This window comes from Eschrichtius robustus, chromosome 17, assembly GCF_028021215.1.
Source record: "Eschrichtius robustus isolate mEscRob2 chromosome 17, mEscRob2.pri, whole genome shotgun sequence".
NCBI lineage: Eukaryota > Metazoa > Chordata > Mammalia > Artiodactyla > Eschrichtiidae > Eschrichtius > Eschrichtius robustus.
The window spans coordinates 67,474,923-67,500,931 of NC_090840.1; the positions used below are offsets into that span (position 1 = coordinate 67,474,923).

Here is a 26,009-nt window from a genome sequence, read left to right on the forward strand (position 1 = left end):
ATTCTCTTCTAGGAAACTATTTAGCTCTCTGAAAACTTTTAAATTTATTAATAATTAGAATGTCAAATCCTAATTAAAGAAATGCAATTTTAAATATAAAAAAAGCAAAACTGTTATTCTATAAATAAACCCACAAAGACTACTTACTAAGCGACACTAAATACAGGAAATAACACTTTCTTTTGTCCTTGTTTTCACTGTGTACATAATACAAATATAACCTGAAAGATATAAAATACCCTATTACGTTTAAGAAAAAAAAAGAGCAGTAGTTTTAAAATGCTTAAAATGAGGAGAAAAATGCCTCAAAGAATTAGGTTTTTAAAAGTCTGGAATACAAACACATAAAAAGTTTTCTTATAACCAGCAACTTTACAAAGCAACTTTAGTCGCAAAGACAAGACTGTTGTTCTTTTCAAGAAATGGGTCTTCTTGAGTTATAAACTTTAACACCATTTTGAATCGAAGATCGAGAATATTTAGTGAGTAATGCACCAATGGTTTGCTTCTCTCCACACAAATCTCTGTGGGAACAGTAAAAAAATTAGTGAACATCATAAATATTCTAGGGAACATAACACAATTTTCACAGCACTAGCTATTTATATCTCTCTCCCCCAAATCCGTCTTTCCAACAAACATAAGGGTGTGTATTTGTGGGAGAGATAGGGTAGGGAGAGATTACTAAGCCATAACTGAACTAGGTACATTACATGTATGTATTATCTCCAACCTTCACGGTAAGAGTAATGTATCATCTAACCCCATGTTAGATATGAGGAGACTGAGGTTCAGGTGGTAAAGGATGGAGCCAAATTTTGCAGCCAGCTCTGTAGGTCTCCAAAGTCTGTGTTTTTTTCCATTATCTCACACAGGCTTCCAAATCAGACATAAAAGCAATGTGATACAGTGGGGTCTAGACTCAGAGAACCTGGACACCAGGCTACCTGTGTGAGCTTATCTAGGTTACCTACCATACCTGAATTTTAGCTTCCTCTTCTTCACCTCAAAGGAGAGAAGACTTTGACCGGAACATCATGAGGGAAGGGAAGATATGGGAGGACCTGAGCTGGAGAAGGGATCAAGGGAAGATCACATAGGGCCTTGAAGAACATGAGAGGGAGTTGTAATTTAATTGTACGTATAATGGGAAGCCCGTGGAGGGTTTTATTTCATGGAAAAGCATAATGTGATCTAAGTTTTCGATGGAGGCGATGAGTTGATGATGATGGAAGCTAGGTAGTAAGTACACGGAGGGTTCCTTATATTTTACTGTTACTTTTGAATGTTTAAAAATTTCCAGAAGTTTAAAAGTGGGGAGAGGAGAAGGGAGCAAAAACTAAAATAGGGAGACCCATCAGAGGCAGGTATGAGATGATCCATCAGGATCTGCTCACCGTTTGAAACAGGGGGCAAGAGAAAAAAAGACAAGGAAGATTTCTAGACATTTTGCTTGGGTAACTGGATTAATGGTAGGGCTGGTAGCTGAGATGAGGGTGATGGGGTTAGGACAGGGGGAATCAACAGTTCCATTATGAGCATGTTTGAAATTCCTATTAGATATCCAAGCAGAAATTTAGATTAGGTAACTAGATGTAAGAATCTGGAGCGCAGGAAAAAGGTCAAGTGTGAAGATCAAATTAGGAAGTCACTGGGCTTACAGGAGGGCACCAAAAGAAAAAAATACAAAATGAAGAGAAGACAGCCAATAATAGAATGCTAGAGCACTCCGACATTTAAAGATTGGGAAAACAAGGAGACGTCAGCAAGAGATGGAAAAGGAGCTGCCTTGGGGGAGAAGGGAGAAGGCTGGTGTGTTTCAAGTAGGAAGCGGTCCACTGCGTCAAATAGTGTTAAGAGGCCAAGTAAACAAGGACAGACAATTGACCACTGAATGTAAAAAAGACAGATGCCATTGGGTTAAGGATCTGTCATTGGGTTAAGGAAAGAACGGGAGACAAAGAAGCAGAGAGTGAGTACACAAACTTTTAAAGGAAGCTTTCTTGTGAAGGAGAGCAGAGGACGTGGGGTTCCATAGACTGTTACTGTTTTTTTTTAAGATGAACAGTACTACAGGATACTGTTCACAGCAATACACGTGTTGCTGGCCATAATCCAGTTGGTGGGAGACGTTGATAACACAACACGGGAAGGGACAACTAGAGGATCCTTTAACAAGGCCAGAGGGGATGGATCTAGTGCAGAAGGAGGGTTGGCCTTAGGAGCAAGGACAGTTCATGCATCACAGAGGAGGGACGGCAGAGCAAGTGTGCGCACACACAGGAGGCTGGCAGGCTGGGCCGTGGGAAAGGAGGTAGTTCTTGTCTTTTCTTGTCTACTTCTGTGTTCTCAAGAAATACGGTCGTGGGCTTCCCTGGTGGCACAGTGGTTAAGAATCTGCCTGCCAATGCAGGGGACACAGGTTCGAGCTCTGGTCTAGGAAGATCCCACATGCCGCAGAGCAACTAAGCCCGTGTGCCACAACTACTGAGCCCATGGGCCACAGCTACTAAAGCCTGCTGACCTATAGCCCGTGCTCTGCAACTGCACCAAGGGAAGAGACCGCAATGAGAGGCCCACGCACCACAATGAAGAGGAGACCCTGATCACCTCAATTAGAGAAAGCCCACGCGCAGCAGTGAAGACCCAATGCAGCCGAGAAAGAAAATACGGTCATAAGCTGAGGGTGAAGAGGAAACGGGGCATTGCTGGTATGAAAAGAGAAAAGAAGATGTAACGTAAGTTCCAATGGTTGAGAAGTTTCATGAGGAAATGGCGCCTTGCCAGGGGCCCTGCTAATTACCACTTAAGTTTTTAAGTGAGACTAGCAAGCCCCACTGTGTTATTTTTCTCCAGGAAATTTCAGCCGCCCTGGTGCAGGTACAGAGCAAACAGAAAGTTGGGTTTAATCTTTGCAGATTTTTGCCAACGAGGTATGACGAGACACAGAGATAGGGTGCAAGGAGTAGAGCGGGTACAGTTGAAGAGTTAGAAAGACTGACCCTGGAAAGCAAGCCGGGGAAAGAGAAGAGAGAGGCCCCGAGAGGTGGGAGGTGCAGTGAGCAAGTGGTACTGTTTATTAGTGGCTTTGAGGTTGGTTCTACAAGCAGTGGCTTCGGGGCTAACTTGTCCTTCCACAGTCTGGCTTCTACCAGAATGTTAAAGTAAGGGCGTGGGAAAGAAAGAAGGTGGCCATCGGAGAGGGCTGCTTGCCTTCGAGTCATAGGAGGGTATATAGTTGACTGTCCCTCTGTGAGCTGCGGTTTGCAAGGAGAAGGGCAAAGAAGCGATTCTAGAAGCAGGGGTAGGGAAGAGAGATGACACGTACCCCACCTCCCAGGTCAGTAGTTGTGGAGAATGATAGAGAAGACAGCCACCACTGGAGAAAGTTTGGAAGGAAGCGGTGTCTTCCAGGAATGCTCGAAAACGAACAAACCAAGCAAAAACAAGTTCTGATAATCTAAAGCCCTAGGCCACTCACCATAAGAGGAACAGTCCAAATCCATCTGCAAGGGAATGACTTACTCACTCAATGTATGGAGCAATGTCTTCTTCTGTCCACTTCTCCCTCAGAGAGAACAGACTATTCAAGCGCTCCCGACTATCCTCAGGTAAATCATCTACTTTCAGCAAAAATATGAGTTCTGGTCTTGACTGTCTATCCACCAAGGCTAAACCCTATAAGAAGCGGGAAAAAGGACAGTTCAGGGAAAGGTCAGACGTTTAAAAATGAATCACTTACCTTACGTTTAGCTTAGCCCAAGCTATTTAAAACATCTTCCGCATGAAACTTACACAAACTACCCGGAAACTCACAATAGCCTTTTCCATAAAAGAGCTCCTCGAAGCAGTGACTCACTTTCCCTTCTGTAATCTGGCTTTTACCACCACCAATTTACGGAGATGGCTCTAGCGCTAAAGGTCACTGATGGATGACCTGTCGTTGCCGAATCCAGTGGGCCCTCTTCTTGGATTCATCTCGCTAGACCCGTTTATTTTGTTAGTGTTGATCGCTCCTTCCTCTTTAAGCCCTTAAGCCTGCATCACCATCTCATGATTTTTCTCCTAACTTGATGTTGTAAGTTCCCTGGCCCCCTACCCCATCCCTCTACTTGCTTCACCGTCACTGTCCTGGGTAACCTCTCTGAACCCGTTACTTCAACCACCACTTACTTACAAATATTACAGTCATCAGCAAGTATCTTCAACTCAAATCCCTCTTCCGAGCACCAGACCTCTATATCCAAACCTATATATGCGCTCATTGTGTTTGTCATCCAAACCTGTTCTCACCCCGCTAATCCTAGGAAACCAAGGCATCATCCTAGATTCCATTATTCAAACCCCACATCTAAGTGGTCACTAAATCATACAGATTTTAAGGCCCTAACATTTCTCTATCCTTTCCCCATCACCTATTTCTTTGGCCAATACTCTCTTAGTTAGGAGTGAAGTGTTGGAAACCTAAATTTTTCATAATCCAGCCAACCTTCCATCAATCCATCCTCATTACTGTCATAGTGTTCTTTCCAAAAGGCAAAACTCATCAGGTAGCATTTCTAACTGACGCCACTCAATGGCCCCAAAGAGCTTTCTAGATAAGAGTTGAAATTCCTTAGCACAGTCCATAATGTCCTTCACCAACTCACCAGCACCCTTCTCTCCGGTCATGCATCCCTACTGTGTGTCCCAATTTTTATCCCTCCATGCTCTCCTGGGAGCTAGTCTCTCCTGGAACCTTGTCTCTGCCCTTCCGTCTAGAGCAACACATGATCCTTTCATACTCGGCAGCTAAAACAGTCATTCCTTCAGAAAATCATCCCTGATTGACCGGTCAGATGGATAAGCCCCTTCATTTGCTCCCATCACATCTTGCGCATGCTTTTCCCATGGCACAGATCACTCTACATTGTCAGGAGAGATATATACATGTAATGTGCACCCCCATTGCCGGACCCCAGGCTGAGGACCTAGATGGCACCTTGTGTAACGTTTTCTGCTCAGCATCTGGCAAGGTGTTTAGACATAAAAGGAACTCTGTAAATATTGAGCAAATACTTTCACTTATTTAATAAATTCTCATTGAGCATATACTACATGCCAGGCAGTATGCTATATATTGGCAAGCAACAGTGAAAAAAATTCTATGAAAGTGGAGAGCAGGGAACCACATAATGAAACATTTTTCTGAAGCTAAGTGAGAGTACCATGAAGGAGAAATCCAGGGTGCCATGGAGAGTAAAACAGGAAGTATTTTTTTTTTAGAGTAAAGGAAGGCCTCCTTGATGAAGTGACTCAAAAGATGAGTAGGAGGTGGCCAGGTGAAACTGGGGAGAAGTTTATCCTAGAACAACAAGCTTTGTGTAAAAGTCCTAGGGTAGGAGAGAGCTTGATGATCTTAAAAATCTGAAAGAAGGCTGGTATGCAGTGGACAGGAGAGAAAGTATCAAGAGATGAAGCTTACAGGGGATGGTATGAAGGGCCTTGTAGACCAAGATTTTATATATTTTATATTGTAAAATATTACTTCATATTATAATACTCTGGATTTTATGTCTTAAATGCAATGGGAAATCATTAAAGTGATTTAAGCAAGATGTTCATCTAATCTGATGGACACTTTTGAAAGATCATTTTAGCAGCACCGCAGAGAATGGATTGGAGGTGGGCAGTTAAAAGTACAGAAGGCCTGCTTAGGGATGCTATTGTGAGCCAAACATGATCGTTTCAGCTAAGACAATGCTGATGGAAATGGAGAGAAAAGGAACAAAATGAGATACACCAGGTGGGAACCAGGATTAACTGTAAATGGGCCTGAGTGATCTCACTGAGTTGACGAATGTTCTAAAACTAGACTGTGGTGGCTGGTAACTCATTAAATTTACTACAAATCACCCTTTTCAAAAGGGTGAACTGTGATATGTAAATTACACTTCAATAAAGTGGGATTTTGGGGGGTTTTTAAAGGATTTTTGGGATGTAGAATGCACTCCTAATGGGGGGCTAGGAAAATAAACAGGCTCCAAATTCAGTTCCAATACAGGCTTCATTTCACCTAGTAACCTCCCGAGTTACGGAGGTGATCACCATGGCGACCTTACCTTAAGCTGATCAAGCCTAGTCATCACTCCTTCAGGAACACTCTGTTGCCACACTTCTTGAAACTCGGCGAGATTGAATTTCACTGCATTCTGAAGTAGCATTTGTGCTGTAGCTCTGCATATTTTATCTGCGCTCAATTCAAAATAAACTTCACCTAAGGAAAATGTATCAGAGAGTTTTCACATGGTCCTCTGACAATTAATTATACAACTCATTATTATACACAACTCATCTCCCATCACCCTACGGAGTTCTTATTTTTAACAGGAAGACGCTTGAAAAAGGCATACCAATTTTAACACATAAGAGTTAAAATACCCGTTCAAATACTTTCCCAATCTTACCTTCCTCTGTATATTTCTTTCCATAACATTTAAGACAGTGTCCGATCATTTCCCTGAAAAATTTTAAACACTTATTTGAAAAGTTTTTCACATATTTATACACTATCTTTTAAACACCATTGCTAACTAGAAACTAAGATATAAATTTGAAATAACTAAAGGATTTTGGTTGCCAAGTGTAAAACTTTACATTAGAAACTAACTAAAATACACTGGAAAGTTACTATATACTAGGGCCCATGCTAAATAGTTTTACACAAATTATATGAGCATACCTTTATTATAAAATAGCTTAAATTATTCCTTTATATTTTTTATGGCAGAGAAAAAAAAGATACACATTTATTCACCCCAATGACCAAAATTCCCAAGTCCTTCTTGGTTGTATATTCTTTAGATTCCTATAAGATATCAAAATATAAATAGTCTACGCCCCGGGTTTAGTCCTACCCTGAAAATAATTTTCTTCCCCTTAAGGAAATCTGGAAGGACAATGAATAACATACTTACTCTGTCTCTAATGGTCCAAGTTCCTGAAGGCATGTATTCAAGGGAACTTTATTAAAAGACCAAGATTCAGAATCCACAAGCTGAGTTATGTGATTCAGAAGTTTCATCTCATAATCAAATTCAAGAATCCTCCAATAACCTACAAATTCCAAAAGTTATATTTACCAAAGGACATTTTTAACAAATGAATTGGCTGATAGACTGATAAAGCAGCAGTAAACTCTTGCCCACTGCAAAAAAGAGACATGAAAAGTCTCAGCTTTCTTTATAAACAATGCTTCTGTTTATGCTTGTCTCCTGATGATTACAAATTGTGTCTTATGGGAGATCAGATGGTTTTTAAAGAGTACTTTCCATATGGCTAACATTTTGATTTTTTTTTTCAAGTGCTTTAATACTCAATTATCTCACAATAATCTTGTCGTTCTAAATGGAAATACGGAAACCTGTAGCTGGTACAGTCATTTCATTAGAAAGTCATACAAATGAGGTGAAGGTCATAGGTTGGATATCCCACACAGTGATCTCTGCTATGGGGCACTGCCACGGTTACAACCCTCATCTCAGCTATCTTGGAGAGGTGTTCTCATGCTCATAAAGAAGTCTAGCTCATTTAAGAGATAACAGACTCAGAAGTACAATGTGGACCACCAGCCCTGGAGAAACAAATCACGTACACACCCACCAAATCAAGTACACTCACACCAAGGGAGAATGTTCCTATTCTTACTCTGAAAAAATAAAGGCAATGTTAAAAAATGGAATGCGTGATGTAAAACTGAAAAAGAAAACTAGGAAAAAATAATCTTTGCATCCCCACACACACATACCCCCCAAAATGTTATCCATTCCCATGCAATAAGTGAATAATACAGAGGGCTGCATTAAGCCCATTGGTTCTTCTTCTTTTTTTTTTTTTTTTTTAAGCTTAACATTCATGGTACCCCCTATACCATAGTAATTAGCAGCAGGCATCCACAATTGGAAACTTTATGTCCGATGCTTAGGACCAAATGTGTCTCAAGGCACCACAACAAAGAGCTAAGTGCTTCCAGTTAGTTCTAAAGTCATTTGCAGCTGCTTCACTCAGCAGAATTCACCACATTTGAGAGTTACAGTCTCACAAAAGCTAATCTTGCTTGGAAGATTTAAGAGTGCATCCACCAAACCATGCTAATTTCCTCCTTCCTAACACATGGGTGCAGAATTACTGCTTCTCTGGGCAAGCTTAAGAGGGCTGAAAAATGCACACAAACATCTGCTCAAGTATTACTGCAGGCCCAGATGCCAGAAAAAAAAAAAATAGCTCCTACTCTACCACTCCAGACCAGGAGATAATCAAAATACAAGATACTACTGGGCTTCTCCATCAACCCCTGAGACCAACACATACCACTACAACTTTTATACAGGCTTCTTACATAAACTACTTAACATTCAAAAGTATGTTGAGTTATCACAAGAAGAAACACATCTTCCAAGCAATTTGGAAATACAGTGAGTTAATTCTGAACCAGGAGTTCAAGTACCTGGGTTTTATGCCTTATCCTGTCACTAGCTCAACATGGAACCCTGGACAGGTCCGTTTCCCTTCCTAGGCCTTAGTTTCCTCACCTATTGAAAACAATGAAGGGATCAGACTACCTGATATCTAAGACCTTTCCTGATCTAATACGGTTCTTCTATTACCACTCAGTCCAAAGAAAAAGGCCTGTAAGGAGTGGAAAAAGTCACTGGTCAGAGACTGTAAAGGTGATCACATGTAGTCTCTACCCCACACCCCAAAATACAAATATCATCATCTCTGAGCCTAAAAGGTTAAATAAATAGCATGCAACAGCAATAAACAGGTGAAGATGTCCAAAAATGTCTCTCATATGATGCCCAATTCCATCATTATTAATAATAGTAAGTCATGCTACCTCCAATCTCACAGGCATTTAGAACTTGTAACTGGGCCATTATTTCTTCCTCACTTGCCTGAATTTGATCAAGCAAATCTTCAGTTGTATACTGAAACAAGAAAACAAGAAAAAAAAAAAAAAAAAGCAAGCACATTTTAAGGCCAAAGAATTTTTTTTAGACTTATTGAATAAATACATAGAAGAGATTAAGGCAAGGTACCCTAGTTTAATTTCTTTTGTTAATCTGTAATGATTACTACATAAAATCAGTGGATTCTTAGAAGAAAACAGAGGATAACTCTTTGTGATGTTGGATGTGGCAATGGTTTTAGATATGATGCCAAAAACACACGGAACAAAAGATAAGACAGATAATGTGGACTTCATCAAAATGAAAACTTGTGTATTTCAAAACATCATCCACACAAAAGGACAAATACTGTATGATTCCACTTACATGGGAGATTTGGCATAGACAAATTCACAGAGACATAAAGTAGAATAGTGGTTGCCGGAGGGTGAGAGGCAGGGGAAACTGGGGAGTTAGTGTTTAATGGGTACAGAGTTTCAGGTTGGGAAGATGAAGATTTTCTGTAGATGGATACTGGTGATGGTTGCAGAGCAATGTGAGTGTATGTAATGCCACAGAGCTGTACGGGTCAAAATGGTTAAAGTGGTAAATTTTATGTTCTGTTTATTTACCACAATTTTAAAAAATCAAGAAAAGACAACTCATAAAATAGGAGAAAATATTTGCATATCATATATCTGTCAAGGAGCTTGTATTTAGATTATATAAAGAACTCTCCTACAATTTAGTAATAAAAAGATAAATAACCCAATTAAAAATTGGGCAAAGGGGTTTCTGTATAGGCATTCTCCAAAGATACAGAAATAGTCAACAAGCACATGAAATGATGCTCAACATCATTAGTCATTAGGGAAATGCACATCAAAACCACAATGGTACCACTTCAAACCCATTAGGATGGATACAGAAAAGACAGATAGTAACAACTGTTGTCTAGGATGTGGAGAAACTGGAACCCTCATACAATGGAAATGTCAAATAGTGCAGCCACTTTGGAAAACAGTCTGGGAGTGCCCCAAAAGGTTATACAGAGTAAGCACAGGGCCCATCAATTTCACTCTTAGGTGTGTGTGTGTGTGTGTGTGTGTGTGTGTGTATATATATATATATATATATATATATATATGTATATATATATCTCCAAGAAAAATGAAAACATAGGTTCCCTAGAAACTTGTACATGAATGTTCACAACAGTGTTATCCATAATTATCAAATAATCAATAATATTTAAAAAGTAGAAACTACCCAAATGTCCATCAACTGATGAATGGATGAATAAAATATGGTATATCCATAAGATGGGGTATTATTCAGCAATAAAAAGGAACGAACTACTGATGCATGCTACAACATGAATGAACCTTGAAAACAGCATGCTAAGTCAAAGAAGCCTGTTGGAAAAGGCCACTTATTGATTCTATTCATATGAAAGGTCCAGAAGAGGCAAATCAATAGAGACAGAAAGTAGATTAGCGGCTGCCTAGGGTTGAGGTGGGAGAGAGAAGGAGGAAAAGGTAGGATTAGAAATTAACAGCTAAGGGGTCCAGGGTTTCTCTTGGAGGTGGTGAAAATATTCTAGACTTCATTGTTGTGATGATTGCACAACTCTGTTAATGTACTAAAAACCGTTGCATTATATACTTTAAAATGAGTAAGTTGCTTGGTATATGAATTATATCTCAATAAAGCTGTTACAAAGAAAAAAATTCAATCAATCAGTCAAACTTCTAATACAAATATGGTCTTCAGAATACCAGTAGAGTTCTATAACTTTGAATTACATTTAAAACTTAAAAATTTTTTTACCTGGTTTATAAATATTTTTCCGTGCTTCCAGGAATTAGTCCATTCTGACTTTCCAATTTCATAATGTCTTTTCTCAAGAGCCCCTAATTATAACTTTTAATTAAATAAATTATTTTAACCTCTAAAAAACTATTATTTCTTAGTTAGGAACATGAGAAGCTTTCAGCTACATAAATGTCACCATGATATCTAGGATTTGCTTTAAAATACTCCAGAAAAAGAAAAAAAACAAAAAAGGTGGAAGGCAGCAGGCGGACAGATAAAATGAGATTGACAAAATATTGATAGATGTTCAAGAGAGTGATGAATATATGGAGGTCTTTCTGTTTTGGGGTATGTTTGAAATTTTCATAATATGAACTTTAAAAAAAAGTCAGCATTAAGTGTCTCTATAGCTCTATTTTTTAAATTCCAAATTAAAAAATGAAAATACTAGTCTTACTTTTGAGTGATTTGAATCCTTTTCTTTCTGACTGTCAGGTCCTTCATAGGTATTTTCCATCAAAAGTTTCTTTAGCTTCTTTAATTTAGGTCTACATCTTCTTAATTCCCAGTAATTATTAGAAAAACCAAAGATCTAGAAATTACAAATACATCATAATCATTTAGGGGCCATTCTAAAAGAAAACTTCATATAAAATTTCAACCAACCCATCTGCCCTCCACAAGAAGCAAGAAAAGGGAGCCAAAGTATTCTGCTTTCTGCTGAGAAGGCCCCCATCCAGCCACCTCAAGCAGATGGATGGGTATCTTCAGGTAACATCTTTTCAATCCCCAGTTAAGGAGAGACTGCCAACATAGTGAGCATGGATAATTAAGCTCCATATCTCACGTATACTCTGGAAAGTAGAGTATGCCCAGAAAGGAATGACCAGGATGGTGAGAATTCTGCAAACCAGGTAGAAACACAGAAGAAGAATATCTTTAGGCTGACAAACAGAAAATAAAGAAAAAGCATTATCACAGTCTTCAAACAATTAATATATGATAAAGGGAGCGGGGGGCGGGGGGAAACCCTTGTTCTGTGTCGCTCATGATGTTAAGGAAGAAAGACTCCTATTCAATACAAGAACTTCCCACTAGTTAGAATTGCAACTAATTCCTTATGGACTTGTGAAACAGTGAGAGGCTTATCACTTAAAGAAATCCAGGTGACAGTGGCTAAATGATGGATAAATATTTCTTATCTCTCTCTGTATCTCCAGGATTTGCCCAATGTCTAGCACTTAGTAGGTGCCCAATAACTGTTTCACATGAAAGAAGGGAAAAACGCAGAAATGGATTGTCTCCTTCCAGCTCTAACATGGAAGGTCAGGGAATGCATCTACTCTAAAACTAGTAGAAGCCTTGATTGACAAGACAAGGCCCAGAGCCTAATGGAGATGCTGCTGAATGTAAGAAAAGTTTAAGGACCAAAACACAAAGATTGATTTCATCCACAGTTCACAAATTGGCAGCCTGCTGGCTGTATCCAACGCACAGATGTTGGTGTGTACTTTTGTGTTGGGGAAAAAGGGAGGTCTAGTATAGAGTTTCCATTAGTTGCCAACACTGAAAAATAAGATGTTGCTCCCCAAAATCTAAATTTTAAGCTTCACTTGGACAAAAGAAATCAGAAGATCTGGCGATGCTGGGCCTGCTTTCCCACAAGGCCAAGAAGTGCCCATCCACTTACTTGGGGCTTGTGTGCTCCAATCTGCCATAGATCCCCCATTCCCTATTACTCCTGAGACTGGGTATCCACTACCACTTATCAACACCAGTCTGCTTTGCTCACGTGCATTCCTTTCCCAGCCTTTTTAGGCATCTAAAGTGCAACCACAGATTTAAAAACTCTGGTTAGTAGAGCTTTGTTAAGTTTTACTCAGTCTCAGAACACAGAATTCCCATAAGAAGAGCTCAAAGATACTCACAGGTGTTGTTATACCCGCCCCCAAACACCTACAAAACAGGTACATGATAAGAAAAATAACACCTTTTCCAAAAGGATGAACTGTCCATATTTCTAGTTAATTACAATGAAAGACACAACCCTACAAAAAACAAAATACAATATTTACTGGCAGTTCTTCTGTTCTATCAACATATATGAATCACTGAAATGTCCCAGTATTTTCCCTTATTTCTATTCCAATTCTATTTTTAGGAAGTAGCTGGCCTAAAGTTTAATAGAATTAAAGGCTGTGCTTTGATTGTATATGTGTAACAATCTAGCCAGGATGGAGACTTTGGTTTGCTATCTGCCAACAGCAGTCTCCAAAATAATTAAAAATTTGTTATACATGGCTATGAATAGTAATGAACTAAACTAATTTCAAAGGTGAAAAACACACTTCCCTCAGAAACAAACTTCTTCATTTCTCTGCCTCATCTAATGCACTAGTTATGGTTTGAGGGAGTCCTTTCAAAACCTATCCATGGTAAAACTTTTAAAATGAGTCACCTAATAGCAAATTTTCTATATTACAGGAAATGGTCAGCTTATCTGGGACTTAAAAATCAGATTGGGATAATAAAGACAACTTTACATGACTCCGAACAAACAAAAATAATGCTGAGAAATTTCAGATTTCATTAGAGAACTTTTCAGATTCTCTGTGATCGTACATTTCACACCTCAAGTTTGTTTGTTTTTGGCCACGCTGTGCGGCATGCAGGATCTTAGTTCCCCCGACCAGGGATCCAACCCTTGCCCCCTGTATTGGGAGCATGGAATTTTAACCACTGGACTGCCAGGGAAGTCCCACACCTCGAGTTTTTAATTAAACGCAAGATTAGCACATGTGTTGTCATTCTCACATAAATCAGGAAACAGAAGACGGTACCTCAGTGTGAATAATGTTACAGTGTGTCTCTTCCATCTTCATCTGGTCTGGAGTTTTACAACCAGGAATAAAAAGCAACATATTGGAAGTGTCTGCTATTTTCATGTCATATGTTTTGTCTTTACTGCACAGAACGGCATTCTCATCCTTATCACCACGAATCACAAGACTGCAGGAAAGTGGGAAAGGAAAATACTTGGTTTACCGAGACACCAATGGACATCTCCATTATAAACAGTTCCAAAATCCTCTAGGCTTCTAGAATTTAAAGCTAAGTCTTAAGGCTGTGTCTGGCCCCTGCTCTCACAGCCCTCCCATGAGCTCCACAGAGCAAGGCCTGGGCCAATTGAGACCCAGAGGGGCAGCCAGTGGCCTCACTAAGGAAAAATAATTCCACACGGGCAAAAAAGATCCAAGGAGGCCAAGAGGCCAAATGTTACCACGTGGCATCTTTGTGCAAACTGCTGGGAAAAGCATCCAAAAGCTTCAGTCAAGATTTCACAATTTTCTAAAATTACTGAAGCAATACTTCTCAAACTTATGTGTAGGCACGTTAGGGAACCTTGTTAAAAAAGCAGGTCAGGATGCAGTATGTCTGGGATGGGACCCAGGACTCTGCATTACTAATAAGCTCCCAGATGATGACCATGCTGCTGGTCCTGGTACCCACCCAAGAGCTGTCCTTCTTGTTTTGGCCTGAGTGTCCCCTAACAATCAAAGGAGCACACGCTGGCCTAATCGTCACCTATGCTGCAAAGAAATCGGGACCCTGAGGAAAGAAAGCTGCAATGTTGAATGAAAAATATGAAAATGGTATGTTTACAAACTAGACTAAATGATGTCTCTGACAAAGGGTCACAGGTGGAAAAAAGCAAGAAGGAAGAGGGGAAGGAGAAAGGTGAGGAGGTGGAAGAAGAAAAATGATAAAGGTAATGGAGATGACAAAAAAGGAGTTGATTCTAGTAGTTTTCCTTGTCTATAAAGTATTTAAACCTCCTGTACACAAGTCACTTCTTTTAAATAAAGAATAAAAAACCTGAAATAGAAGACTGAAAATATTTTTTTAAAACTAATCCTTAAGTGAAAATAAAAGGTTTTGTTTTAAAGCTTCTTGGTACTAACAACATTTAATAGTCCCAAGTACCTACTCTTAACATTTATTTCCACATGGCACTATCCCTGCTTTCAAATATTTTGTTTAAAACAACTACCCCTTCCCTCTGCAAAAAAAAAAAAAAATTAAAACACACATTTTCATTCTGGTTTTTGCCAGCTAGATCAACTATAACTGGACAAAGAAGGTCCTCGCACCTGAAGTCTTTTCTCAAATTCCTGCCAACTCAGCTGGGATGAAAACCCATGAGTGACGTTCTCCTTCAGTTCCCTTGAAGATACGTTATTGCTAGCATCTGAAGACTGGCCAGTTAACTATAACACAGTTAGATGAGTAAAGTAGCCAAAGTGAAAGCCTAAAGGATTCAATTAAAAAAGCATACCAGAGAACAAACTATACCTAATAAAATACAGGTGTTGGAGGAACAACAGAGCAGAACAGAGCCCCTAACTCCTCATTTCCCTCATTTCCAGGGACTGCACAAAGTTGACAGAACGGACTTCTCCTCTGTTTTTTAACCCATGGTCTTGCAGCAAATGTGTAGCTGACCTAGAATTAGAAAACAGCTTCCGATCCCCATTGAGTGACCCCAAGCAAGTCTGTTTTTTGAGGGCCTTCCACAATTACCAAGTCTGTAAAAACAGCTTTACACTCATTCCCCCCCCCCCCATTCCTATCTACTGAGTAAAATACGTATAAGTAGCAGGCAAGAGGAACTCCATAAATACTGGATATTACCATTGGACTTTAAGATAGAATGGGCAAAGCGTTCTGTGTAGTGCCTGGCCTCGCTGTTAACATTTCCAAAACTTCCCCGAGGTTCTATTTCCTGACTTGTTTCCGCTGACAGAGGCCTCCAAGACCAGCCGGACTAGTCCAGCTAACTGGACGGACCAACAGTGGCGCGGACTCCTCGGGAAAAGGCAGCCAGCTGGGGATCAGGTCACCGGCCTGCTGCGAGGGAACTGGTCAAATCAATGCACCTCTCTGGCCCAGTTTCCCCATCCTGTGTTTCCCCGCAGGAAAATCAGAAGGTGGATGGCAAGAGGCTGGAGGCGGCAGGTCCCGGCCCCGGCTCACCTGTGTCCTGCCTCAAGCTGCTGGCACAGCGCGGGCTCCAACTCGAGCAGGCAGAAGTCGCCGGCGGCTGCGCTGGCCCCGGGGCCGAAGCCCAGGCAGTGCACGGTGGGCAGCAGCTCGGCCGCGTTCAGCTTGGCGATCTGCAGGGTCGCGTCCACCTCGTCGCGGGTCCTCCTCATCGCTGCGCGGGTTCAGAGGGGGTCCCGCGGTGCGCGAGGGGCCGCAGGTTTAAGACAAGAGAATGAAGCTCCCCGGGCGGCCGCGACCCGACGAAACAAACAAGAAATAGAACAGAGCCTGTTTTAAAAGCGCGCCTAGGCGGCTGGGGGCGTGTTTCCGGGGCGGAGCGTGCCGCGGGGGCGTCCCCGAGAGAGTCCGAAAGCTTCCCGGACTCGTGCCCTGCCGAGGACTGCCGGCTCACCCGAGGCCTAGCAGCGGCTGCTGGAAGGAAACCCGGCCTCTGCGGGGAGCTCTCGGCGGAAGCTGGCGCGAGCTAAGCTGCGACCCCGCGGGGCGCCACGTGGAACCTTCCCCCACCGCTTCCGCTGCCCTCCTCCCCGTCCTGTTTCCTGCCAATACCCCCATTTCCTCGCCATCCAAATAGTCGCGTCTTCCGCCAGTGGCGGGTCTTGCAATAAGCACTTTGCATGCATAATTTCATGAATCCTTCACCACAGCCCTGTGAAGTGGAGCCTTTTAAATACCGTTCTGCAAATGAGGCAGCAAGCTCCTTACCCCAGGTGGCACAGCCAGGAGGTAGTAAAGTCTGATTCCAGTCTAGTCTATTACGGCTCGAAAAATACCACACCGAGTTTGTGCAAACACCTTGGACCGGGAGTGAGGTCCTGGTAGAATTGCACAGGGCATCTCACTTCTTTGGGTCTGGGGACCACTCATCATATCTGGCAATCTATGGATCGGACTAGATCCATCCATTCGTTGAGTACCTAGTCCGGGGTGGGTGGCAGGTGAGGGGCTGAGACCCCGTGTCAAGAGGAAAGCACCTTCCTGGGGTAGGCAAGGCCCTGCAGTGTCCTGGGGAGACAAACTCACCACTACAGGATGTGTAAAGTGCTCCCTCGGCTTCCTCTAAGGTGTCTTCTAATACGTCAAGATAAGATCTTCTACCAAACCTAGATCTTAGGCTGTGCTGAATGTAGCATTTTTCCCCCGAGCAGATCTACACAGGCTCACATACACGGTATGCAAATTTAGATCTAATATAAATATTTGACTGCTTCTCTGCTATCTTTTTTTTTTTCTATTTATTAAACATTTTTGGTTTTGTTGCTTCTTATTTTTTCACTGTCTTTCATTAAACTGATTTTGTTTGTTTGATTTTTTTTCCCTCTGGCGATTTGGAAGGTCTATATCCCGCCTCATCTACTACTGCTTCCCTCTTCCTCTTCAAGGCTTCCTCCTAACATAAGGCACACAAGCTTACAATGAGATCTTCGGTGCCTCCCACCATTCGGGCCTCTGTTTGTCTGGCATGTTCTTCTCTTGCTGAGCACGTGTCTTTTATTTTATTTTATTTTTTTGCCGTGCGGCTTGTGGGATCTTAGCTCCCTGACCAGGGACTGAACCCGGGCCCTCACAGTGAAAGTAGAGTCCTTGTTGAGCACTGTCTGACAGAACTTCCTGAGATGTTGGAAATGTTCTATATCTGCACAGTCCAATTTGGTAGCTACTAACCACAGGTGGCTTTTGACTGCTTGGAATGTGGATAATGTGAATGAAGAACTGCATTTTATTTTATTTTTAATATGTATTTATTTGGCTGCCCTGGGTCTTAGTTGTGACATGCAGGATCTTTAGTTGCGGCATGCAGGCTCTTAGTTGCAACATGCATGTGGGATGTAGTTCCCCGACCAGGGATCGAACCCAGGCCCCCTGCATTGGGAGGTCGGAGTCTTACCCACCGGTCCACCAGGGAAGTCCCTGAATTTTAAATTTTACTTCATTTAGTTAATTTAAATTTAAATAATCACAGGTGGCTAGTGGCTACTACACTGGATCATTCAACTCTGGGTCAATAGTCACGTCTCAGAAATCTTTCTCTGACCTCCCTGATCAGGTCAAGCCTGTCAAATATATATCTCATGGCAACAGGTACCTCTCATGCCTAGATTTTAAGTAAGTTGTAATTTTGCATTTGTGTAATTACTTAATGTGGGGTTTTTTTGTTTGGTTGATTGTTTTGTTTTTTTTTTTCTCTAAGACTGTAAGCTATAAACTTCACTAGGATATGTTTTCAGTCATCATTAAGCAGAGTGCCCAGCACATAATGGATCTTCATATATATTCTCTGAACAATTGAATGAGTGAATAAATGAATGAGTTGTGATAATGTTTACCTCTAAGGAGGGGAGCGCAGGGGGACATCAAAAAGGATTTCTGGTTTTTCTTTACTGTATAAATTTTAACACTGAGAGCATATACATGCATTAATCATGTGTAATAAAATATATTTAAAATATTTTTCCTCAGTATTACAAAACCTGACGTATGGAGACTTTCCTGGCAGTCCAGTGGTTAAGACTCTGCACTTCCACCGCAGGGGGCACGGGTTCAATCCCTGGTCCGGGAACTGAGATATTGCATGCCTCATGGTGTGGCAAACAAAAAAATAAAACCTGACATACAGACAGATAACTTCAATGGACAGGTAATAAATCATACATGAGTGAGGAAGGGAGGGAAGAGGGAGAAAAAGAGTTCCTGGCACAGATTGAAGGGAGACAAGTGTAGAAGGAGACTAGTAAGATCTTAAATGATTGATGAGGGTGGCTGGGCTTGAGAAATAATTTTTGAGATTGAAAGGACAACAGTGGCTACTTCATTAGACATGGAGAGTAAGAGAGGGAAAAGAATGAAGGATGAATTCTAGATTCCTGCATGAGCAACTGCATCCCCTCATTTACAACATATTGTAGGAAGGGTAGGAATAGGTTTGGAGTCAGATGAGTTCTGGATTTGATACGTGGAGATTGAGTTGCTATGAGAATATACATGTGAGGATCTAGAACTTGGAGTCTGAAAAAAGGTTTGGCCAGGAGCTAAAAGATAAAGCTTTTAAATGCACATATATGGTAATTACAAGGGTGCCTGTGAATGAGATGGGAGCTGAGCAGGACCCTGTGGGACCTTTCCAAGGACAGACCCCCCCCATCCCCTCTTCTTGTTTATAGATGAACTTTAGCCTCCTAGGCCTTTCCCTAGTTCCAAAGAACAAACTTAATCAGAGAAGTGAGATAATACAGAAACAAAGGAAAACAGTCAAGCAAGACAAAATAATAATAGTTTAGCCACGAAACAAAATCAAGGACCTTTAGTTCCTCCTCAAGGGCTACAAATAATATCCTGAACCATATCCTTGAGTTGTTTTGCAGATACTAAAACCCCCATCAGGTGGAAGAAGTTAACTGCTGACCACCAGCACATAGACCCCAGACCAGTCGGAACAAGAAGGTTGATGATGTTGACTCCTGAAATACCACCCAGTTGCCCCGCCACCACCCAATCAGAAGAATTGTATGTGAGCTGATCACACATCCTATGACTCTCTTCCTCACACTGTCTTTAAAAACCTTTTCCTGAAAAGCCGTCAGGGAGTTTGGTCATTTGAGCATGAGCTGCCTGTTCTCCTTGTTTAGCCCCATGTTGAGCACCTCACAATAAAGCTGTACTTTTGATGAAAACTCGGCCTCTGTGCACTGGTGCCAAATCGAATCTCAGAAGACAGAGTTTTGGGTGAGGTAGAAAAGAATAGCATTATTTCTTTGCCAGGCAAAGGGGGACACAGTGGGCTCCTGCCCTGAAAAACTGTGTGTCCCAACCCGGGAGGATTTGGTGAGGAGTTTTATAGCAGTTGTTCGAGGGCAGAGTTGCTGATAAGGATCAGGGTGTGTGCAGGGCCTGCACTCCTTTAATCTGGCCTCAGTTGTTCTCCTGATGAGCTTCTGGAGGATATCAAACTGTGACCTTCTCTGGAATGAAGAATGCTAACATCTTCCATTTGTTGGGGGTTTTAGTTCTGTAAAAGAGCTCAAAGATATTGTTGTGTGTATCCCTTGAAGGGGAACCAGGACCCTGCGCCAAAGCTGCACTATTGTTACTTGACTTCTCCTCCCTTGTCTCTGCATCCCTTCCCTTCCCTGATTAGTAACTGTTTGAAAGGCTTCTGTGCCCAGGAGCCCCACGGGGTCCTGCTCAGTTTCACTTTTCTTCACCACAACCTGGTGTCAGTAGATTGGCTTTGCTGCACATCAGGCAAGCAGACCCAAGTTTGGTTTGGTAAGAAGATCACCCAGCAAGAGTGTTATGTACAACTAAAAACTGGACTAAAGATGAAATCTCACCAAACAGTGGAGGTGGAAGCCTTGAAAGAAATACCTCCCTGGAGGAAAGAATTGCACATGGTAGGAAAAACAGAATAGTGTCTTGGAAACCACATTACCTTGTATTTACTTAAAATCACTTCAGGTAAGGAAGTGCTGATTCACAGCAAGATTTATTTCATTCTGTGGGAAATACAGTAGTTTAGATGTTAACTTCATATCCTTTATTAATTAAACTTTTTAGGCTTTGCTTATAGAACAGGATTTTCCCCACTAGATGGTGGTAGTGTTTTATGTTTCTCAGAGTAGCCTGCTTTGGCGTTTTGTTCTCCATTGCCTTAGAAAAGAGAAGAAGTATCTATTAAATATTTACTGAGTCAAGCACTCAGGTGTGTATCCTGTATACATTATCTTCTGCAATCCTTGCAATAATGTAAGTCAGATCACAGCATTCCTCTGTTCAAAATCCACCAAAGGATTCTGATCACTTTCAGAATAAATTCTGACAACTTAAAGAAAAATACACAATGAAAGAGTTGTGAATTTCAGTTTTATTCAGGATCTTAATGAGGACTAGAGCCTGGGAGACAACCACACAACTCTGAAGAGGTAGGGGAAAAACCAGTTTATACACGATTTTTGGCTAGGAAATATGTGCAGTCAGCCATACACCTTGGTAAAAGATGACTGCTGATCACAAAGAATACATATCTCAAGTTAATGATTTTACTGGTTTTCTGTGTATGGGAACATGCAATAATCTAGCATCATTGAAATTCTCACTGAGATATGCATCTATCTATCTAAGGGCCTGCTCATCCAAAGCATAGAATGCCTCATCTTGTTTTTCATCCTGAATTCCTTTCAGGGTACACTGGCAGTGGTCAATGGCAGTGGGTTATGACTTTACTCTTATAGAGCTGGGTGGTGAGCAATGCTCTTTGTCTTATTGATCTTAATTTTTCTGTGTCCACAGCCTCAAAGTTCTTATCGAGGCCCATAAGGCCTTATACAATCTTCATCCCCTCCCCACCCCCTCACCCAGGTGCCCCTGCTATTCCCTAAATTTACAGGAGGCACTGCTGCCTCAGGACTCCTTTATTTTTAAATCAACTTTATTGAGATACGATTTAAGTACAATAAATTGCATCCATTTAAATTGTACAATTTAAGGATTTAACAAATTTATACACTGGTGAAACCACCACCACAATCAAAATGCAGAACATTCTCAGTACCCCCAAACGTTTCCTTATGCCCATTGGAAAAAGGAGAAGGAATATTTATGAAATATTAACTTCTATTTACTTGGGATTTGCTTTACTTTTCTTTTTCTAGGTTCTTATCATTGATTTTAGGCCTTTCTTTTTTTCTAATATAAACACGTGTTTATAAATTTTTCTCAAAGCTCTGCTTTAGCTGTATCACACAAATTTTGAAAAGTTATCTTTCATTATCACACAGTTTGAAATATTTTCTAATTTTCTTTGTGATCACTTCTTTGACCCATGAATTGTTTAGGAGTAGACTGTACTTCCAGATATTTGTGATTTCCTAGATATTTATTAATTTTTAACTTAATGTCATTATGGTATGGCTTATACATGGAGAACATACTCTATATGATTTCAATTATTTTAATTTTATTGAGACTTGTTTTGTGGCCTAGCACATGGTCTTTCCTAGTGAAATTGCCACTTTTTTATTTGGGTTTCTTTCCCCACCTTTTTTTTATTCTTTCCTTCCTTTTCTGCCCTCCTGTGGATTACTTGAATTTTTAAAAAAGAATGTCATTATAATTTATCAACTGATCTTTTAGCCCTTTCTCTTGGCAATTTTTTAGCAATTATCGTAGGGATTAAACTATACATCCTTGAAAAAGGAACCCACCTACACTGTTGGTGGGAATGTGAATTGGTGCAGCCACTGTGGAAAACAATATGGAGGTTCCTTAAAAAACTGAAAATAGACTTACCATATGATCCAGCAATCCCACTCTTGGGCATATATCTGGAGAAAAACATAATTCAAAAAGATACATGCACCCCAATGTTCATAGCAGCATTATTTATAATTGCCAAGACTTGGAAGCAACCTAAGTGTCCATCAACAGATGAATGAATAAAGAAGATGTGGTGTATATATACAATGAAATATTACTCAGCAATTTAAAAAGTTTACAAATGAACTTATTTACAAAACAGAAACAGACTCATAGACATAGAAAACAAACTTATTATTACCAAAAGGGAAGTGGGGGGGAGGGGTAAATTAGGAGTTTGGGATTAGCAGATACAAACTACAATATATATCCAGAGAAAACTCTAATTCGAAAAGATACATGCACCCGAATGTTCATAGCAGCACTATTTACAATAGCCAAGACGTGGAAGCAACCATGGATAAAGAAGACATGGTGTATATATATATATACAATGGAATACTACTCAGCCATAAGAAAGAATGAAATAATGTCATTTGCAGCAACATGGATGGACCTAGAGATTATCATACTAAGTGAAGTAAGTCAGATAGAGAAAGACAAATATATGATATCACTTATATGTGGAATCTAAAAGGTGTTACAGGGAATTCCCTGGTGGCCCAGTGGTTAGGACTCTGTGCTCTCACTGCTGAGGGCCCAGGTTAGATCCCTGGTTGGGGAACTGAGATCCCACAAGCTGCACGGCATAGCCAAAAAAACAGAAGTGATACAAATGAATTTATTTACAAAACAGAAACAGATCACAGACAGAGAATAAGAATTTATGGTTACCAAAGGGGAATTGGGGGAGGGATAAATTAGGAGTTTGGGATTAGCAGACACAAACTATTGATACTATACACAAAATAGATAAACAACAAGGTCCTACTGTATAGCACAGGGAACTATATTCAATATCTTGTAACAAACTATAATGGAAAAGAATAGGAAAAAGAATACACACATGTATAACTGAATCACTTTGCTGTGCACCAGAAACTAACACAACATTGCAAATTAACAATACTTCAACAACAACAACAAAAAAAGAAAGAAAGAAAGAAAAGTGGCCAACTCACAAGGTTATTCTGAGGAATAATTGTTTAACACATGTATAACCCTTTGAGCATGGCCAGTCACAGAGAAAGAGCTCAATAAATATAACATTATTAAAAAATTCTCAATCCCGTCTAACTCAATGTCCCCTTTAAAAATAATAGAGAGTATGTGATGCTCACTTTATTTTCTTGTCATTACATTCATAGAGAACATAAGCTTTCTAGGTGCATTATTTAAAAGAAAATCAATATGATGCCCTTATGCTGAAATATAGGGAAGAAAAAGAAAAGGAAAATCACATATAACAAAATAATGTGTATTTTAATATTCAAATGACTCTAGTAGAAGGCCTAGTGTGGTCATCAGATATTTATAACTAATGAATAATTTTAGAATAACAGAATTAAGACAATATTTAACTGAATATTGCCATCATTTCTTTTTTATATTTGGTATTTTACAATTTGGCTTAATATATTCCTGTGCAAATACACACACAGGCATGCAATATCTAACAAATGCACTGAAAAAGGTGTGCTGTTCTCATGGTACCACACAAATGGTGGGTGAAGCAATTTTATACAGTGATGAACCTTTTTTGGTAAAGTTCTGAACAGAACAAAGTACAAATTTTTCTTGATGTACACAATAATTGCATCCATGCACAATTCAAGATTACATTTTAAAAATTTAAAAATATCTTGTGTTTCTATGTAAAACCAAATCAGGTTAAAGCTCAGTTAACTGCAAACAGGTTTTTCTTACACTTGAAGATCCCCACAGGACATAAGAAAGACATTCAGGATTTAGGACAATTCATTTCTTCTTTGTGAGGTGTTGTCTCAAGAAAATGAGAATACCTAGTATCCCTAGTCCATGCTCACTAAAGGCCAGGAACACGCCCAATAAGGAGACAAACTACACCCTCCTCCCCACCCCCATCCAAATTTCCCCGAAGCCTTCTTGAGCGTGGCCCTTTTCCTGCAGGAGACCCAGTATCATTTAGTGTCATTGCAAAACAGACCACTAGGAGGCAGCATATACCAAAGAGTAAGTATTTTTGACACCTTTACAGCGTTAAGAACTTGGGAGTGAGCAGGGCTGGGACTGGAGGACCTCAAATTTATTTGTAATGTTTTATTTCTATCACTACAAAAAGGTGACAAAAATATTGAAAATGTGTGCAAGTAATGAACACGTGAATACTTGATTTTTCTCTATCTTTACATTTAATTTTTAAAGACAAGTTCCCTTCTTAAATGATCAACAGAAATATCTGGACAGGATGTTGCTAAACCATTAATCTGCTTCCATTCACAGAAAGAGAATAAAAATGGTGGCAGCTGGAGATTCCAGACTTCCATTAATGGTTAAGAATAACGTACGTCTTCAAATACTATGAGAATGTGTAGACAAGAACAACACACCACTTTGGGGAGTGCAAGGAGATAGCACAAAGAAGGTGGGGTTTGAGTCGTCTTTAAGATCAGGTATATACGAAGAGGCAATAACAGTAATGATAGCTAGCATGTTTATTAAGCTTCGTAGTTGACAGTATTCTTTCACAGGTTTGTTGTTTTTTTTTTTTTTAAACTTTGTTCTCATAGAATTTTTTTTTTTAAATTAATTAATGTATTTATTTTTGGCTGTGCCGGGTCCTCACCTCTGTGCGAGGGCTTTCTCCAGTTGCGGCAAGCGGGGGCCACTCTTCATCGCGGTGCGCGGGCCTCTCACTGTCGCGGCCTCTCTTGTTGCGGAGCACAGGCTCCAGACACGCAGGCTCAGTAGTTGTGGCTCACGGGCCTAGTTGCTCCGTGGCGTGTGGAATCTTCCCAGACCAGGGCTTGAACCCGTGTCCCCTGCATTGGCAGGCGACTCTCAACCACTGCGCCACCAGGGAAGCCCCCTCTTTCACCGGTTTTAATCAAGTTCATCTTCTCACATTGCTGCTCACCCTTTTCCAGAACTATTCAAAGCGTGGTCGGCCAGCTGGTAACCATTACCTGTATTGAGAGACACTGAGACATACAGATATTGAGAGAAATCATTTATAAATGTTTATAGAAATTTGACAATTTTCTGTCTGTTGACCACAACAATAAAAAATTGGGGCTTGTGCTTTGTATGTTTTTTTTAAATTTCTCTTTTACTGTGTTTTACCAACGTGTCAGTCTTCAGTGGATTGAAAACACACATACGCACACGCCTGTGCAAGCACACATGCACACACATTTGATCCTTATCTACCAAAAGTTTGAGAAGCACTGGCTCCAGAACACCAAAACAGCCAGAAGGCATGAAGCAGGTAAGTAGGGTGAGCTGGAGGAGAAGGCTCACATTTAATAGTTTCTACCTATGACAAGTGGGCTTATTCAATTTTATTTAATCCTCCCAACAACCCAGTGGGATTGGTGGTATGATCCTGACTTTACAAAGAAGGGAAAAAACATAGAAAAGATAATGAACTTTCTCTAATGGAGCCAGGAGTCAAACCAAGATCTGCTGGAATTTTTAGCCCTTTGAAGATCTTGGATTAATTGCCATTTCAGCACCCTTCTCTCATCTAGCAATACCTATAGGTCACACTTTATTCTGGGACCAGTTGCTCCAGAGCTCAGAGTCGTGGCATTTATGCTCACATGTCCTCAAGAGTCAGTTCACTAATGTTTCCCTAAGTTAGGAGAAAGGGTCTGTCTTCTAACCCAATGGAACATGGTGTGTCTCACATGTCAAAAGAAAGGTTAAAACAATAATAGCATGCCAATTCCCCATTTCCTGTTCACATCTATACACACACATACATACACACACACACACACACAACCTTCTCATCAAGCATGAAAAAAT

General features: G+C 40.5%; 1 protein-coding gene across 3 annotated transcripts; it reads right to left on the minus strand.

Annotated features, from left to right (window-relative positions):
- Nucleotides 1–176: 176 nt before the first annotated feature.
- Nucleotides 177–16,229, minus strand: DSCC1 (DNA replication and sister chromatid cohesion 1). 3 transcript variants are annotated; one of them, XM_068525567.1, is made up of 9 exons: nt 15,780–16,229; nt 13,586–13,754; nt 11,203–11,337; nt 8,879–8,969; nt 6,957–7,095; nt 6,447–6,499; nt 6,102–6,256; nt 3,530–3,678; nt 177–524 (listed from the first exon to the last, which is right to left on the minus strand). In XM_068525567.1, exons 1-9 carry the CDS (start codon nt 15,956–15,958, stop codon nt 416–418), a joined length of 1,179 nt encoding a protein of 392 aa, XP_068381668.1. In that variant the 5' UTR covers nt 15,959–16,229; the 3' UTR covers nt 177–415. The 3 variants fall into 3 exon arrangements, with proteins under 3 accessions (XP_068381668.1, XP_068381670.1, XP_068381669.1); XM_068525569.1 differs by having other exon boundaries at nt 437–524; nt 3,482–3,678; XM_068525568.1 differs by having other exon boundaries at nt 450–524; nt 3,526–3,678.
- Nucleotides 16,230–26,009: the final 9,780 nt, after the last annotated feature.

Excerpts from the sequence above, each read along its gene's own strand:
- DSCC1 (XM_068525567.1), bottom strand. The coding sequence starts at position 15,958 with ATGAGGAGGACCCGCGACGAGGTGGACGCGACCCTGCAGATCGCCAAG. Across the intron at positions 13,755-15,779 it reads CAGCTTGAGGCAGGACACAG|TCTTGTGATTCGTGGTGATA; the intron begins GTGAGCCGGGGC and ends ACTTTCCTGCAG. Across the intron at positions 6,257-6,446 it reads AAAGAAATATACAGAGGAAG|GTGAAGTTTATTTTGAATTG; the intron begins GTAAGATTGGGA and ends CATTTTCCTTAG.